Source organism: Heliconius melpomene, chromosome 17 (assembly GCF_056956725.1).
Source record: "Heliconius melpomene rosina isolate 202511_hmr_F chromosome 17, ASM5695672v1, whole genome shotgun sequence".
Lineage (NCBI taxonomy): Eukaryota > Metazoa > Arthropoda > Insecta > Lepidoptera > Nymphalidae > Heliconius > Heliconius melpomene.
Window position 1 is genome coordinate 12,198,610 of NC_140405.1, and position 17,863 is coordinate 12,216,472.

Consider the following 17,863-nt stretch of genomic DNA (forward strand, 5'->3'; position numbering starts at 1 on the left):
AAAACAATTCAGAAATTATTTTAACTAAGAGGTAAGGAAAATGTATGTCATATGCTGGAATTCTTTATAAACATAATCTAGGAATTTTCCTTGTTACATTAACAAGAACACTAAAGCACACCACACAGGATCGTAGATTCAATTCCGATCCAATATTTTTTTTACCATTTGATAATAGCATTGTCATCAATTACAAATATATATATTGTCAGTTAAAGCCATTACGGCCTTACTACATATCTCTTATGTCAAGGTCAAGAACCGTGACTTAACTAGTTTTTGCTTCGGCAACTATGGTTTAGTTGAATTCCAAACTACTGACATAGACAGAGCAGCTATCCTAAGCTAACCACTTGACTGTTGGTATATAGGTTCTTATCTCAACAAAGTTGCATATAATTAAAAGTAAATATATCCGTTTACAGTTTATTTCTCATTGACTCATTAATTAATCATCTCATAACGTTGTTTGTACGTATGTATAAAATACCTGTTATTTGTTAGCACATCTATATTTGTACCTATATATTTTTTATATACCATTTTGTATTATCTTTGTATGTCTTTATGTTTATTATTAAATAAATAACTATGTATCGAACCTTCTATTTTCTACTCATATTGCTGCTTTAAATTAAAATGTGCTTACAATATTTATTTACAATTTCTATTTATGTGTTAATATAAGCTGCCCCTACAATAACTAATTTTCGTTGATTAAAGTTATCTCTATCATACCTATCATTAATCCTTTTATCAATACCTAACACTGAATAATCAGCGATAGTTTCGCGTACTTTTTTAAATCATAGTTAAAATCTTAAGATTTTATTATGTTTTAACGTTTAGAATTTTACTATGGTTATATAAAAAGCTAGCTGTTCGCTAATTAAAATGATATAGCATCAGAACTTAACTCAACTCAACAAAATTAATTTCTTAACTTATTCATACGTAAAATCATAATACAGTTTTATGAGTTATTGTTATACGCCACAAAATGCGAAGTTGAGTTGCGCGATTGAATAAATTGAGAACGGAGTGTCTTAACACTATGTTATATCTGTCTAAACTGATATATACGGTATACATCGCGTAATATAAGTTACAAATACAAAATGAATATAACTATATATAATATATAATAATATAAACAAAATAAAGTATCAAAATTGTCTCATCACTGTGTTGACCCGCTCTCATCTTTCACTGCTTTTGCCAGGGCCGCATTGTGCCACTATTTGATAGATTTTTTTTTTCTATACTTTTTTTTTACCAATGATAGTATACGATATTGTCTCTAATTTCTCTCTTTATTTGATTAAGAACTTTGTTTATATAAAAAAAATGTTAATAGAGACTCTGATATCTAATAAGTTTCTTTAGTTTCATAGTTTTAGTGTTGTATCCCGCACATCGCAGGCAGAGGGAATAGAGCTAAAACATACACACATTTAATATTATTTTTGATATAATTCAAGCATATGTACATACATACGTCCGTAAATTAAGGTCGTACAATGATCTATCTTTATATATGTATAATAATATGAAAAATATTTAAAATTTGTTTCATTTTCCTTTGGCATTTTTAGTAATTGCCAATTAATTTTGAGCTAAAGTGTATCTCTACAAGCTATTCCAGTTGCAATATGACGTCATTGTTAAATCATCGTTTATAAGTTCTTTATATCATTGATAAGAGTGAATTAATCAATACTATATGCATATATATTATATATGCATATAGTATATCTATAAGTTATATTTTATATATAAAATTATAGTCAAAGATAGAGTTAGTGATAGTCTTAAGACTAGGTTACCTCTGGATACTTTGCTATATGCGGGATACAGCGTAAAGCTAATAAAATAAGGAAAAAGAATAAGAATATTTATAAGTAAAGCCGTTGTGCAGTAAAAGTTCTAATATACTATAATATTATATAAATAATTCGTAGTTTTGAATCATAATTGATTTCTCGGTGGTACAACAGCGCACGTAGGTACTTTGTTAATTCATTTGTACCAACTAACTATGTGATCCACGTGACTTTACTTATAACCATAATGTTAAGTATAAACTTTATTGGTTAGATCTTTTTCTTTCTTTTTTATATTACTTATCGTTATAACTATATCGCTAATGTAAACAAAACATATTTTTGAAATAGAACTTGGTTTTGATTTTCACACATCATTAATTTATGCTACATACATTGAACTTTACATTTACAATATTATTTTTTTATTTTATGAACATTTAATTAATATTGTTATCTCAAAAATCAACAGAATTATCTTTATTTTCATAATTTCATGATGTTTTTAATACTCCATCATTTGGTTTAACTTATATAATTCAAGAAATTTATGTCCTTGACTTTGTTTGTGTAAAATATAATGCAGATCGATAATGAGGTTAGATATAAGGCGCTTTACTAACTTGTAATATAATAATATATAAGTGCAATTTTTGAGATGTTAAGTGGCGGAACTCAACCCCGTACGTTTTCTACTAGAGTGAAATGAAAATCAAACATATACATTCCCCGTGTGTGAATCAAACACACAAAAAGACAGACGCTATCACGGTATTTAACATAAACTAAAAATAGACACATTTTTAATTATCATTGATTACCACCACTTAATGCCGTAATAATTTGCTTATTTATTAATAAAAATATATTTAATTGGTTACTAAATTTTACCTTACGTACCTACATATTTCTTATTTAAAACATTATATAATAAATTATGCGTATATAATAAATATATTAAATTATTTAACATACAATAAATAACTAATTAATTACTATTTTTTTTTATTTCCTCGTTCTAGTAATGGAGTCATGGAACGAATAATTATTAAATATTTATTTAATAATATATATTTATGTAATATTAATAATTATAGTAATAATATAATATATTTATATTATCTAGCATTAGGTACCCGAGTACGCTCCCCCCTCTCCCCCGCGACGCGCCGCCATTTTGCGTTATTGAGAATTTATGTCGCTTAAGCGGAGTACACACGATACGATTGTTATTTTATTATTGTTTCTATTACATTTAATATATTATTGCATTATTTAATATATTTTTATATTTATAAATATAATTAAAGATAAATAAAATTATTACAGTAAAGTAATTTGAGTTATATTTTTATGCTTTATTTTGTAGCGCAGTAAGTAGGTTCGATTCCCACTAAAGAGAGTAATTACGTTTAATTATTTTCATTCCCCCGCTCTAGTAAAAGAACCGCGGCGTTGAGTACTGCGCTGCTCAACATGGAATTTCGCGAAAATTGGGTGCTATGCGAAAAACGGAGTGCTTTAACACTAGGTTCCTTCTGCCAATCGTCTTGCGAGAATAAGTGTGAAGTTGCTATATTTTGTTTATCTTACATGTAATACTAGCGGACCCGGACGCGGCTACGCCTGCTTGAAATATAAGAATATAATTTCTATAGAAATATAATTTCAATCTATATGAAATGCTAAAAGTGACTATTATATTTATTTTCATAAGGATGAATATCAAAATGACGCGGTAACGAACGCGGTCGCGTAGCGACGACGGTTGTTATTAACATGGCAGAATAAATTGCATGTCAAATTAGAAAGTATTTTAATTTATTAGTATATATGTGTAATGTAATATTATATAGCCTATAGCACTTCTGCAGAATGCAGCTTTCATACAAAACAAAAACAAAGTAAATCGATCCAGTAGATCCAGAGATCTTAGCGTTCAAACAAACAAACAAACAAACAAACAAACAAACTCTTCCGCTTTATTATATTAGTATATATTTATAAAATAATAATTTGCCTAAATTTTTGCTTTAAATATAGTTCTTATGAAATCATTGAATTATCAATTTGCTTCAATCAACTTGAAAATTAAACACTGTATAATATCTATAGAAGCTATCAAAAATTATATGTACAGTCGTACGTCATTTAATCAAAATGTTAATGTAAATTATATTTAGTTTAAAAGTGACTTTGAAGTCTAAAACATAAAAAAAGTAATTGAAATCATTTGCGAAATTTTTAAAATTCTTATAATTTAAAAGTAGATTATACTTCCGGTACATGTTGTCAGGAAGTGATAAAACGGTGAAAGTCCCATCATAACCTGTCCAGTCCTCAAAAATGTTAACAATAACTGGTATCTTATGCATAATTTATAATACTAGTACTGTTCGTTTGAGGTTGTCATTGCGTGAGCATGAGCATGAGCTCTTACACAAAACCCTCTGTCTCTCTTGCTGGAGGATAAAGCGTGAGGCTGCTTTTTTTACTATTCTATCTATGTTTAATTTTATCTTGCTGATTTTTTTTACAGCTTCACACTGTATCCCGCAAATAGCATAGAGTCGTAGAGACTGCAAATTCTGCGGTGTGTGGGAATCGTAGTATCTTAACACTAGATTCTCTCTGTCTACTGCCAGATGCTAGCAGCTAGATACTGCGTGGAGGTCGAAAATAAATTAAAGATTTTTACAAATTCTCTTGCTAACCAAAAGATTCACACGATTTAATTTTACTAATATTATTATATTAAATCGTCACCTGACCTACATATTCACGAATAAAGATTGTTAATGACGGCTATTAGAATCCGGTTGTATTTGGTTTTATTTTTTTTATGTACCTAGTAAAATTTACGTTTTTTTTAACTTAATTTTTTATGAAAATTTAAAGGTCAAACAATAGCAACCGAAAACAACTTTTACTTAACATTTAAAATATATAAATAAAAACAATTATAATTGATTGTTTAGTATATCCATAGTCAACTGCGTTTGGATCTTATACATAAAAAAAAAAACTTTACGGTAATTTCTTAAAGTAATAGTTTCATAAAATATTTACAATCTGTATATCATATTGCATAAATAACATTCATTGTCTACTTTCTTAAACAATGGCGTAAAAAATTCTAAACATGCATATACATAAAAACAATAATAGTATTTATTTTAAACACTGCTTGTCTACTATACCTATAAATAAAAAAGTTCCCAAATTATTTCTTAAGCTCCTGCTCCTGCTATATTATTATTTTTTTATAATATTATGTAAATAATAATATTTCACTAATTGAAAAAAAAACCAGTTCTTTCTCTTTTTATAAAATTTCCGTATATTTGTTATTAAATAAATACTTTAAATAATCCCCCGCTGGTGTGATCGCGCCCTGTCGCCGGGTTGTTGCACCGAACAGATCGCGCGATCAATTCCGTTTGCATTTGTGTTTGTGTGTACATGTATGTGTGTGTATACGTACAAGACGTTATACAGCAAGTTACTTTTAATTGAAGGATTTTAGTTTTATTGTTACATAAGTATTCATTTTTTTATTGTTATTTTTTTGTGTTTTTCCTTTTCCCTCATCTTAGACTTTTGTTATTTCTATATATTTACAATTAATATTATAAAGTCGTCGTAACGCAGAGCCACAAGCATGCGTCTGTTAACACGACGGTTATGGGTTCGATTCCCATTCTTGAAAAATTATTATTTAGATTTCTTCGCTCTGGTGTCGAGAAAAAGCGCGATATTGACCTACTCCACTCAATATGCATTGCCTCCAGAATTCGGTGGACAGTTTCACAAAGCCATTTAGTACCAAAAAGGCACTGTTTTTAATATTTAATTTCGAAGATGTCCCAATTTTCACGTTATTTGAAGTTTCTACTTAATAATTCTAAGGGACTGAGGATTTAATCAATTTTAAAATTAAACTTCGATATAAATGTTTTAGTAAATTATAGGAGTAGATTATTAGAATCAGAGGTTGGCTATAATTTTAGAGTCATCTGGCGCTAGAGAAAGAGAAGAGTTTATTCACTTTGATTTCTTTTATATATTTTTTGCTTCCCGTTGTATCCCGCATATAATAGGTTAGGCAGAGGGAACCTGGCATTAAAACACTTCGTTCCCCATGCACCGTTTGTCAAGATATTGCGTGTTGAATGGCCAAACTCAACGCCTCGCTTTTTCTTTTTACCAAAGCGAGGAAAGAAATATACTTCATCCCCCTGAGTGGGAATCGAACCCACAATGGTCGCTTTTACAGTCAAATGAAGAATAAACCAATCAGAATTAAATGAAGACACGCTGTATAGCTAGCTATGTTTGAGGCAAACAACACATTGACATTATTACGTATGCATGTGTACTGTATACACACAAACATACATAAGAGCATTTATTTCTAAAATAATAATATGTAATGTTGTTTGTACATAAATTATATATTATATTAACTTACATAGAAATTATGAATTTAAATATTAATAATATATTTAAATTCTTAATTTCTATTAAAGTAACATCGCTTTTTATCTATCGAGAAGCACTTACGTATTTTTTGTCCTTTTTACCTCTGGTATTAATGTTTAATTAAAAAATATTAGCAGCTGTACTATGTCATTTATTAATGGTAATATCGGTCATACATATATGTATACATTAAAACTAATAGTTAACTTCGGGTTTACGCGCTTGGTTAATTGGAAATAACTGTAACTGTGCAGGTACAGTGCGTTACATCGACACTATTAACGTTTATAATACAGCCTTTCTCTAGAAATGGACTATTTTACACAATTTACATAATTTTTTTTAAATTTCTAACCAATAAGTAGTTGCTGAGATTAGCGCGCTTAACCAGACATGCGTCGTTAACTTTATGATAATAGTATAGATATATGTATCTACTCGCAAGTAGTGATTCTGTCAAGATACTGCTCAACTTTTTTATTATAGAACAAAATGAATTTTGACTGGTCTACATCTTGCAAAATTAATTATATTTAACCAGAAATGCCAAAATACTCTGCACAGCGCCGAACCTGGAGCATTCTCTATCTCCATACTATTATTTATACACAAAGCACTAGCAAATTCTAATTACATTTACAAAGGTGTCTCGGGCAGTTGCTATCGAAGGCTTTTTCCAACAAAGAACTTTGATTATTTTTCATTAGGAATGTACCTACTTTTTGTTCTTATAAATAAAACTATTAGTGGTGGCCGTAATGGTGCAGCGGCACAACGTCTAACTTTAAAAGCAAATGTTAGTTCGATTCCCACCCAGTGAAATGGATTAGGTATAATAAAGTTCCTCGCTCTGGGATTAATATACTTCGGCTATGAGTTCCGCCACCCAACACAAAATGTCTCGATAGTTGGGCGGTGTGTGGGGAAACGAGTGTCTTATATTAGTAGGTTCCTCCTGTCTATCCTGCTACGGGATACAGCGTGAAGCTAATAAAAAACAAATAAGAATCTGTATCCGTTCATTACATTTATCCATGATACATATCCCTACGGGATAAAAGTTACATATCAAACTAAACATTAAGATTTCAGTACAAATTATTGTATAATGTCGAGGGACACTATTTGAGATGTTTATCCCGAATAATTATAATAGGAATATTGTCCCGCGGGATAACCAATTATAGGTGGAAACAAACGGGATAATAATAGACATTTAATTTGATGCCTCGATGATCGATGCCAACCTTGGCTAGACACAAGCGTGACAGGTTGTGGATTCTATTCTGAAATGCTTAATATTTTCATTTCCTCGCTCTGGTAACGAGGCACAACGCGGCGTTGAGTTGCGCCACCCAACACTCAACGTCTCCAGAATTCGGTGGAAATTGGGGAACGGAAGTGTCTTAATGGGAACGGAGTGTCTTAAAATTAGATTCCCAAGTACCCCCTGCCTACCCCGCTGAGTGCCGGATATAGCGTGAAACTAAAAGAGCTAACTTTGTATTTACTAATAAATGCAGTAATCGAACCCACGCCCTGTTATGAACAACATACGGTAACAATTAAACAAAGTAACAAACACTATACATTTTTATATATACGGAGTTAGATGAGATTACTTTTCAACATTCACAGAATGTCGACATAAATTGCTGTACGTATTCTGAGAATGTTTGGAATAGATTTTGTTGGCTTTTTGTCTATTTTTCTTTTGTTACTGTTTTTTTTTTCTATAGTCAATATTTGAAAAGAACACGTTGATGCCGTCTGACTGTAAATGCGATAGGATAATTAAAAAAAATTGGCTGATAAAAGTTTCGTCGAAATTGTTTCAGCAGCATATTAGGACAGCCATTTAATAAGAAACCTTTTAGTCATGTAACCAGATTGGTTAAACAGAAATAATTTGAACATATGTAAGCTCTCTCCCAAATAGTGATCGAATCCACGACCATTAATTGCAGTTATGGAAATAATAACAACTGAACAATGACAATTTTCTATAATATTTAATAAAAAGAGTAAAGTCAGAATTTAATTGTAGTTTATACTCAGAATAAGCCGGTCTTGTTACTTATTTGAAAGCAATTTTAGTTCGCCCCCTTCGTTTAGAGTTACACAGGGTGGGATTTTGAATTATTTTATGTTTATAATATTAATATTTTAATCAAGGCGTAACAGCACAACGTCTGACTGTAAATGTGACGGTATTGGGTTCTAACCCCATTAGGGAGGACGAATTACTTGGATTTTCCCGTTCTGGTAGACAAAGTTTTGGTTACTTTGAGTTTGGCCTCATAATAATAATAAAACTTTTTACGCGCTTTTCTATCGCTACGAATTTGATACTCAAATGGAAATAAAAATAAGTATTATAATCGCACACATTAAGAGTCAACAAACACCTATAACAATATCACATATCATCTGAATTATCCATATTATTAATATTATAAGCTCTCTGATTGAACATCTTAATCTTATTTCCGTTTAACAACAGCCAAAGCCGCAGTTAAAAGCTTGTATAATATAATAAAATATAATATTCCCTTTAAAACACCCCGAGTACGCTCTCACCCCACCCCCTGCAACGCGGCATGAATCGGGTGGATTTATTCGTTCTAATTATATACATATATACATGTGTGGCTGTGTGGCTTTGTCTGTCGTTTTTGTAATTTTTTTTAGGTTTTAAGTTTTTCTACTTTTATAAGTTGTACTTTCCGTTGTTAAGATCATTCAACCAAACAAATTCTTCAACCTAGAAGGTTATCTAAATTTATAACACTTGAACTGTATAGTTTCTTAGAATTGAAACTTACTGTAACGTTATATGAAGAGAATTTATATATTTTTTAATTTCTTTCCAGGATGAAGTATTAGCAATCAACGACAAAGTGGTATTAAAAGCTGAAGATCTTTTAAGTTGGGTATGCAACGGCGCTGGCTGGACATGGGGTCTGAGAGCAGTATGGAGGGGGGCTTGTGCACCTCCATCAGATCCGCGACTCACCGCACCGTTACATCACACGAAACTGGACTTTAGCGATGTGGAACGGGAGAAGAGTGCTATAAGTAAGTGAAAATTTAGAGATAAAGTTTTGTGCGGTGTACGTATCCCGCATATAGCATAGGCCAAGATAGGCCAAGGGAACCTAGTGTTAAGATATTTCGACCCCAACCTATCACCCAGGTTTCGAGACATTGCGTGTTGAATGGCAGACCTCAATACCACGCTGTCTTATCACTAAGATGAAGAAATAAAAATAGTCAAAAATCTTAGATATTTACCTCAATTAGGATTCAAGTATACGATTTCTGCTTCTTTCGTATAGAATTGTTAAAAACTATTAATCTTTTCTTATTTTATAATGAGTATCGAAACTATTTCTCTTCCAGCGGTGGACGTAGACGACCCAGGTGTAGTAGTCTTCTCTTACCCCCGTTACTGTCGGTACCGGGCATTAGTGGCCAGGCTCGAAGGGATCCAGGCTGACTGGCTGAGAGATTCCCTCGTGGCAGCCTTAGGAGGATACGCCGCACCTACAAAACACACCAGGATATTATATTGTAAAGTAAGTCTGTTGTAAAATTCTCAAATGTCAAATCTTCTTGACATTTGAGTGTTTTTTTTATATTTTAAAGAAATCTTCTAATATAACTTCTAGTATATTTCTCATTTCTTAACTCTTATGAGTTCTTAACTAACCTTAGTATTTACTTTTCAGGATACATTTGAATATCCAGAGCTCGAAGGTCACGAGTTCGTCTGCAACCACCTAGCCCCTAAGCTAAAAGGACGGCCTCGAGGAAGGCGGAGGAGAGCAGCACAATCCCGAGACAGATCCGCAGATAGATCTCCAGATTCAAGATCTAGTGATAGTGACAGAAATACTCCTGAAACAAGGGTGGGTCTCAACTTTAAATTGTTTCACATTTCTGAGATGTTTTAAGTTTTTATTTTATTACTGCCAATTAGAGAACTAGACAAGTTAAATATAATAAAAAGATTATAATTAAAATTTAGGCCAAGGTCGTGGTGGCAGTGGCGTCACGGGAATTAAATATTTTATATCATCCTTTCCTCGCTCTGGTAACGAAGCAAAGCGCAGCGTTGAGTTCCGCCACTCATCACATGGAGACTATAAGGTGTTGGGATCGGGCTATTTAACACAAGGTTCCCAGGTTCCCCTGCCTACCCTGCATGTGCAGCATAAGTAAAGTTAAATAAAATTGAAATTTTCCATTTAAATAGGTAATTTAGGTACTTAGATAAAAATTGCATAGAATTCGTAGTAAACTAGTTGTAATTTTTTTATATTACCTTTTTTTACCTTAGAAAACGAGGTGATTGCGGGTTCGATTCCCAATGAATTACCCCATTGTAGATTTTACAAAGTGGATTACAGTGAGTTGGAAGGCAAACCCAGGCCCTAATGTCAGGCAAAAGAAGATGCAAGATATGTACGCGGATATTATTTTATTTATATTATGCATGTAGGTATATATTTTTTTCTTATCTTTTAAGTTTTCTTTTCAGACACCAAGAAGGCTATCCCTCCGAAACGGCGCAGAGAAACAGAGTGAGGAAGAAGAAGAAGTAGAGAAAAATCCGGAAGAACTGGCAAAAGACGAGGCCTTCTTACAGCAACTTAGAGACTTTCTAAAACACAAAACCGACATTAAGATATCGCATAGTGTTAAAAATGGTGAGTTTTGTAAAACTTAAATATTAATAATTATTTTGGAGAATAAAGTGTCTTAACACTCTTAATATTTAATCTCGTATTAAATATTTGTAAAAATTGAATTAAATTTGATGGGTTAAATAAAAGAAGCTAAAAGAAAATAACCAATATTTTCTGGATGGTATCTTTATGAGAATTTTCAACGTTTTTGATACAAATGTTTCCAGTGTCGCTGCGCTCGCTGTACGCGTGGGTGTCGTCGCTGGGCGGGCTGTGCGCCGCGCGCGACCAGCTCTGGCGGCGCCGCTACGCCGAGCGCGCGCCGCGTCTCAGGCGCATATATGAGAAGTTAGTATACGGGGCTTCAACTTATTCTTATATCATAGCTTAATTGTATAAAACGCTAACATTAATTGTATTCTGGTGTCTAAGCAATATTACTGAAATGTTTCATCTATCGGGGCGGAGGCCGGCTGTGACGCAGGGGCACAATATGTGCTGCAAAATCGACGGGTTGTGCCTTGCCTGCGTTGATCCCGAGTCGAGGAAAAAAAAATATTTATTTAAATTTATATTTAAATATTAAAAAATCTTTATTTTACCAAATAATACTTTTAAGTATTACTTATAGATATAAAAATTACTTATTTTACAAAAAAATATTCCATAGATATCTCCTACAATACGAAAACCACGAACGATGGAACGGCAAAAAATATCCAAAACTTGCAAACGGCAAGCTAGAAGAACCAAAGACAATAGACACGATCGACGTAACAGACTCCCCGATAAGAGAAATAGAAACAAAACACGATCTCCCAGAAAAAAGATTGAGAACTCCATCCCCAAATATGGATAAGAAATCCGACAAAATGAATAAGAAGGACAAACTAATTTTGGACAATGAAACCGGGGAACTGACGAAGGAAGAGTTAAATATAATTTCGAAACCCGCTGAGGAATTGAATAGAGAGTTTTTAGAGTCATTGCAAATTCCCGACGAAGAGAAAGGAAAGATTTTCGTCAAACCTGTCGAGAAGTTGATAGAGCCAAGTTTGGGGGAGAACGAGAAAGACAGTAAGAGTGAAGGCATATTCTTTAATGAATTGGCACAGAAATTGAATTTAGGTAAGGTATTTTCGTGTTTTTTTTAAATTAATTTAGTTTATGCAGTTGGGTTTTTTGTTTTATTTATATTTCACTTGTTCCTTTTTGCAGGCAATTCAGACACACGTTTCTTACACCACCTATCTCAAAAACAAGACAGCCTCTCCTCTTTGTCCTCAATGCAGGAAAAATACACGAACGGACACACAACTGATCTGGTAAGTATATATAAGAAAAGTATTTAAAAAATCTTTCAAGTCTTCAAATCTTTAAGTTCCAAGGGCGTTCTAATCCCCGAGTTTTGTCATTCGAAGTTTATGGTAGATTTACTGTATTTTTTTTTTGTTTAACGCTGTATCCCGCATATAGCATACACATACTACATATATGCGGAATACAGGCAGAGGGACCGTTAGACTTACTTACTACTTACTTTTCCCTTAATTTTCGCGAGATTGCGTGTTGAATGGTGGAACTCAACGCCGTGCTTGGCTTGTTACCAGAGCGAGGAAATAAAAATATTGAATAATTCATTTCCCCGACACGCTTGTGCCACTGCAACACAAAGGGATCATGGATGAATGATAATTTTAACTAATATTTTTTTACTGTAAATATGATGGTCCTGGGTTCGATATATACTCGAGGTAATGATTACATTGCAAATATCTTCATTTACGCCTTTTGGCCAAACAAAGTGGAGGTTTAATATGTTTAAATAAATCGTCTTCGTTATCCAAATTTGTAGTGGATTCATTTTCCTTTCATTTATATGAAAAATATTATTATATATATCAAGATATTTAAATAACATTTGTTTTTTTTTTATAAATATTAAAAATACGTGGCTTTACAGCAAAAGACACGTCCGGCGGGTCGCAGCTCCCTCCGCGCGGTGAGAGTCAAACCCACGAGGCCGATATCCGCTTCAGCAACACGTAAGTATAAAAATATCCATTGTTTCCCAATACATAGAGCAGAGACAAAACAATCAAATATTTTATTCGCGGTAGTTTTTTCCTTTCGAAGACATTTTACATTAAATATGAGATTTGAATAGGGCAAAAGAAAATAAAACATTTGCAAAAGTTATTATTGTGTTAAAATGTTGTGTTTCTAACATTTTATTAAAGAGTTACTTATATGGAATTTTGTTTATTTTTTTAGTTAGTCGTCTTCTCCCGTAAATAATAAGTAAAGCAGAGGGAACCTTATGTGAAAATGTTCGCTTCTCTATACACCTCAATTATCGTGACATTGCGTGTTGAGTAGCGGAACTTAACCACTTCAAGGAAATGAACACATTATTTATATTTCATTTCCCCGAAAGGGAATCGAAGTCACAACTGTAGCGTTTACAGTTGCACGCTTGAGCCGCTGCGCCATGACGGCCTCAGAGGTTTTAACTTTATTTATCTTTCCTAGCGGCCCCACCACCCCGTACGGATTCTTCATCATCACCGACGCTCAACAACTTCGGCATTCATCACCCTCCACCCGCCAGTCACAGCGATGATGAAATTGTAGAAGTAAGTACCTATAAGAAAACCACTAATCGATTGATGGATTTTTAAGTACCCACTTACTAGATTTATATAGAATAAAAATCATAACATCTGAAAGTTCATATAAATATATAATAATAATACTTTATTGCACTAAAAAACAAACAAACAGTAGAGTAACAATATTTACAAAAAGACAATAAAAAGTGCAATGGCGGGCCTTATCACTTTCTTACAGGCAACCATTTGAAAGGATTAATTACCTAAAAGACAGCAGAAAGGTGCAAAAAGTAAAAATAAATATAATATTAATAAATATAAATAAGATATTTATCATATAAACACACATACACCGATAAATAAATATTTTAAAAAGTATAAGCTTCTTAAATAATATTAATTTATATAGATGGAAATATAGATTCTCTCAGGAATTACATACATACGTATGTGTGCAGCATACCTATGTATACAAAGTCTTAACTAGAAGATAAAAAAATAAACAAATATAGCTAATAATTTTGAAAAAGTTTATAATGGGTACGAACCACGTGTCCGCAATTTTAAATAAAATAATAAAAACAACTTAAATCACTTCAATTCCAGGTTCCATACAAACCAAAAAGTCCAGAAATCATTGACCTCGACGAGTACCCAGAAAGCCCTCAAGGCATCAAGAAGAAGAAACTAGAAATCCTCAAAGAAAGGGGACTCGAAGTAACCGCCGTACCCCCCGGGCCCGTTTGGCCCCATCCTCCCATTACCCCTTTAATAACCCCTAGCCCTATTATCCTTAACCCTACAATACAACACCAAATTATGACCCAAGCGCAATTATTCCAAATGTACAATATAGTCCCACCGACCTACCCCAATGGTGCACAAGCTCCCAAAGTCATACAAGCGTCTAGCGCTTTCGGTACATCGGGCCCCGAGAAAACAGTGTACGGCAACCCCAAAGACCCTTTTATGCCACCTCCACACGTGTTACAAGGAACCCCAATTAAACCTCTAAGAAGTATTCAAACTCCCACTAACCCTCAAGATATTTTAGACCTGACTTGCAAAACCGAACCTTCTCTGATACAAAAGCCTGCCGTAGAAATAGTCCGAATAGCCTCAACCCCCTCCCCATCAAAGACCCCTAATCCTTTAAACACTCCCCAGAATTTAAGTAAAAACTACACCCTTATCGATGGCAAAGCGGTTGTGGGTTCCAATCTAGAAATCACGCTAGTTAACACCAAATCCCAAACACCCCCAAAAAGACCCCCACAAAAACGCTCCTCCAATGGCAAATTCATATCCGCAAAGACACCCACTCCCCCAAAAGACTACCCCAAACCGTTTGCTTCCCCCAAAAAACCTCCAATAACCGTTCCCAGCTATCAAATTCCTAATCGTGAAGAGTCCCCCACTAGTTCAAAAGACCCCAACGCTTTTAAAGGTTCAAATTTGACCCAAATGATGGAAATGCAGAAAAATGTACCCAGTTTGAACCCCTTCATGGACCCCCTGTATATGAATGCGTTATATAACACTCTCGGTCCAATGGACCAACGTCAACTCGCGATGTACCGGGATCTAATGTCCAATCAGTTTAGGGGTTACAGCGGGTTGTTGAACATAGGCACACCGACAACGAAGAATTAGTGATCTAGTCTAAGCTTTTTTTGCAATTTTAATGGTTGGGTAATCATTTTTAAATTGGGTATTTTGAAATATATGTTTATGAAATATTTTGAAATGTACATTTTATCATGGTTTTAAAAAAGAGAATTTTGATACGATCTTAATTTTTATATTCAGATTTTTTGTCCAGTTTAAAAATAATTTAAAATGTAAAAATTTTTATGAACATTTTGAAAAATTGAGTTGAATTTCACAAGTTCACAGAAAAACTACTTCCCCATTAAAATTGTAATTGTTAATTTTATTGTGATATGGAAATTAATGTTAAGTCGATCTCGGGATAATTTAAAGGGATTCGGGAGCAAATTGTTTTTATTTCGCCCATTTTTTATGGAGAAGTTCAATATTATTAATATGCAAATAACTTGACTTGAATTAAAACACCCTTAACATTTAATGATAGCACACACACACACACACACACGGATCCTAGTGTTAAGGCACTCAGTTCCTCACCTAAACCTGATTTTAGAAAGATATTACACATTCAATGGCGTTATTAATGTATTTTTCAGAAATCTAGAATTGAAAATGTATTGCATTTAAAAAATATATTTGATTATTATCAATCATGAATTTTTAAAATTACTTTATTTATATTTTTTTTAAATTTAACTGATCCTTTATATTTTATTAAAAGTATTTTTTTAATGGTTGGAACAAAATAATTTTTAAATTGGGTACATTTCGAAATATATGTTCATAAAATAATTTGAAATGTAAATTGTATCATAGTTTTTAAAAAGGAAATTTTGATATGGTCTTCATTTTTTACATTATTAAAAGTTATTTTAATAATGTTGTCCACGTAAATTGATCTTTTAAATTCTAAAGAAATTCATTTAAGAATTCCATTTCATTGAATAAGTTTGTTTGTTTCTCGTCGTAGTCTCAGCAAGTACTAGTTGAATTTAAAAAAATCTTCCATTTTTCGAGGAAGACTTTATCTTTAGATTATATCTATTATACATAACATCACCAAAATAACTGAATTAACCTACTAAGTGAAGTAGGTGACAACTAGTATATAATAATAAATTCTTAACACTGCCTTCTGTTACGCTAATCCCAGGTTAATCCCTATTTAAATCAACAAGTCAAGTTAATTGCAAACATTGATCTCCATTTTAGGTGAAAATTAAGTCCCTTAGGCGATTTTTTTCTTGTAAATTGTAAATATTGCGGTATTTTTTCCTTTTTTTTTGCTGCCGATGCTGTTGTGTGACGTCACAAATTTCATATTTTACAATGGAACTTTATAGTAAATAGATTGTTTTTGTCTTTTTTGTTATAGGTGTGATTTTTTTTCATTATTATCATATTTATGTGAGATATTGATGTTTCTTTTTATTCAAATGACGTCACACGGTCAAGCGTGATCGGTTAGTTAAATAGTAGTTGAAGTTTGAAACGATGGATGTTCTAGGATAAATACACTTTTTTTAATTAATTGTAAATATATTGTGAGACGCCGTCTCTGTTCGCTGTACAAAAATAAATAATTGAAAACTTTGTTTCTCTAGTTTTTTTTTGTCTTCTTTATAAATAGCTGTAGGTAGAGAGAGTAGTTTGAATAGTCAAGTTACACATAGTCCTACAAGAAGCTACCACCGGCTCGGGAGATTTCTAAAAAAGTATTAGAATTTTCTAAATGTGGAATAACACTTTAAAAGTATTAATTAACCATTTAGACTGCTTGTTAATATAGCTTACTTTGATAAAGAGTATTTTCTTTTTTATTATCTTCACACTGCTTTCGAAACATATTTTTTATGAAAAAAATAAGAATATTTAGACACTTGTCAAATTATAGAACTTTGTTGATGTCAAAATTTCTTGATTTTTGTGTAAATTTGTAGTGTTTAATATATTTTTAAACAAAAAAATGAACGGAGACACTGAAGCGTGGAGAATTAAGGTAATTAAAAGCAGCAGGTACAATAAGTGAGATGACAGTTGAATACTCATCAAAATTATTATATTTTAGGTATTTTCATTTCCCCGCTTTGGTAGACATAGAACGGCGTTAAATTCTGCCACTCAACACGCAGTCTCCAAACTTGCATGGTGCATGGGGAACGAAGTGTCTTAGCACTAGGTTCCTTCTGCCATTTGAGAAGAGGCGATAATAATATTTTGTTCTTTTTTGCATTTCCATCCTTTAACATAAATTGCAGATACCATCAAGAAAATCAACACCCACCCCAACACTATGTTGCAAGATAAAACATTGCAAGAGAGACGTAAAAAGCGAGAATTTCGTCAAATTCGATCATACAGTGTTATCCCTATCCAAGCTTTTGGGCAAGAATTGTTGTCATTGTTGTTGTTTGATCGTGGAATTGTTCAAACAAGTGTTTAAAATGGTGCAAGGCGATAAGAATGCAAGAATATACGATTTTTTGTGTAATTTGAGCGATATTTTGGTCACAATAGCTAAAGATAGTGTGTTATTATTAAATCAGATTTATAAATGTATTATTACTGGATTTAAGTAAATAATTACGAATATTGCAGATTTTTTATAGTATTCGTGAAAATATTTTGTTTTTATTGTTTAGAT

General features: G+C 32.5%; 1 protein-coding gene across 1 annotated transcript in view; it reads left to right on the top strand.

Annotated features, from left to right (window-relative positions):
* The window catches only part of LOC146530321 (uncharacterized), a 55,414-nt gene extending 38,600 nt beyond the window's left edge, over positions 1-16,814 (top strand). The window contains exons 4-13 of the mRNA XM_085200815.1: positions 9,179-9,383; positions 9,708-9,883; positions 10,037-10,216; positions 10,849-11,017; positions 11,224-11,344; positions 11,667-12,124; positions 12,215-12,321; positions 12,960-13,041; positions 13,529-13,632; positions 14,215-16,814. Coding sequence (XP_085056941.1) covers positions 9,179-9,383; positions 9,708-9,883; positions 10,037-10,216; positions 10,849-11,017; positions 11,224-11,344; positions 11,667-12,124; positions 12,215-12,321; positions 12,960-13,041; positions 13,529-13,632; positions 14,215-15,261 — 2,649 coding nt within the window. The 3' untranslated portion in view covers positions 15,262-16,814. The remainder of the gene's footprint in view (positions 1-9,178; positions 9,384-9,707; positions 9,884-10,036; positions 10,217-10,848; positions 11,018-11,223; positions 11,345-11,666; positions 12,125-12,214; positions 12,322-12,959; positions 13,042-13,528; positions 13,633-14,214) is intronic.
* Positions 16,815-17,863: the final 1,049 nt, after the last annotated feature.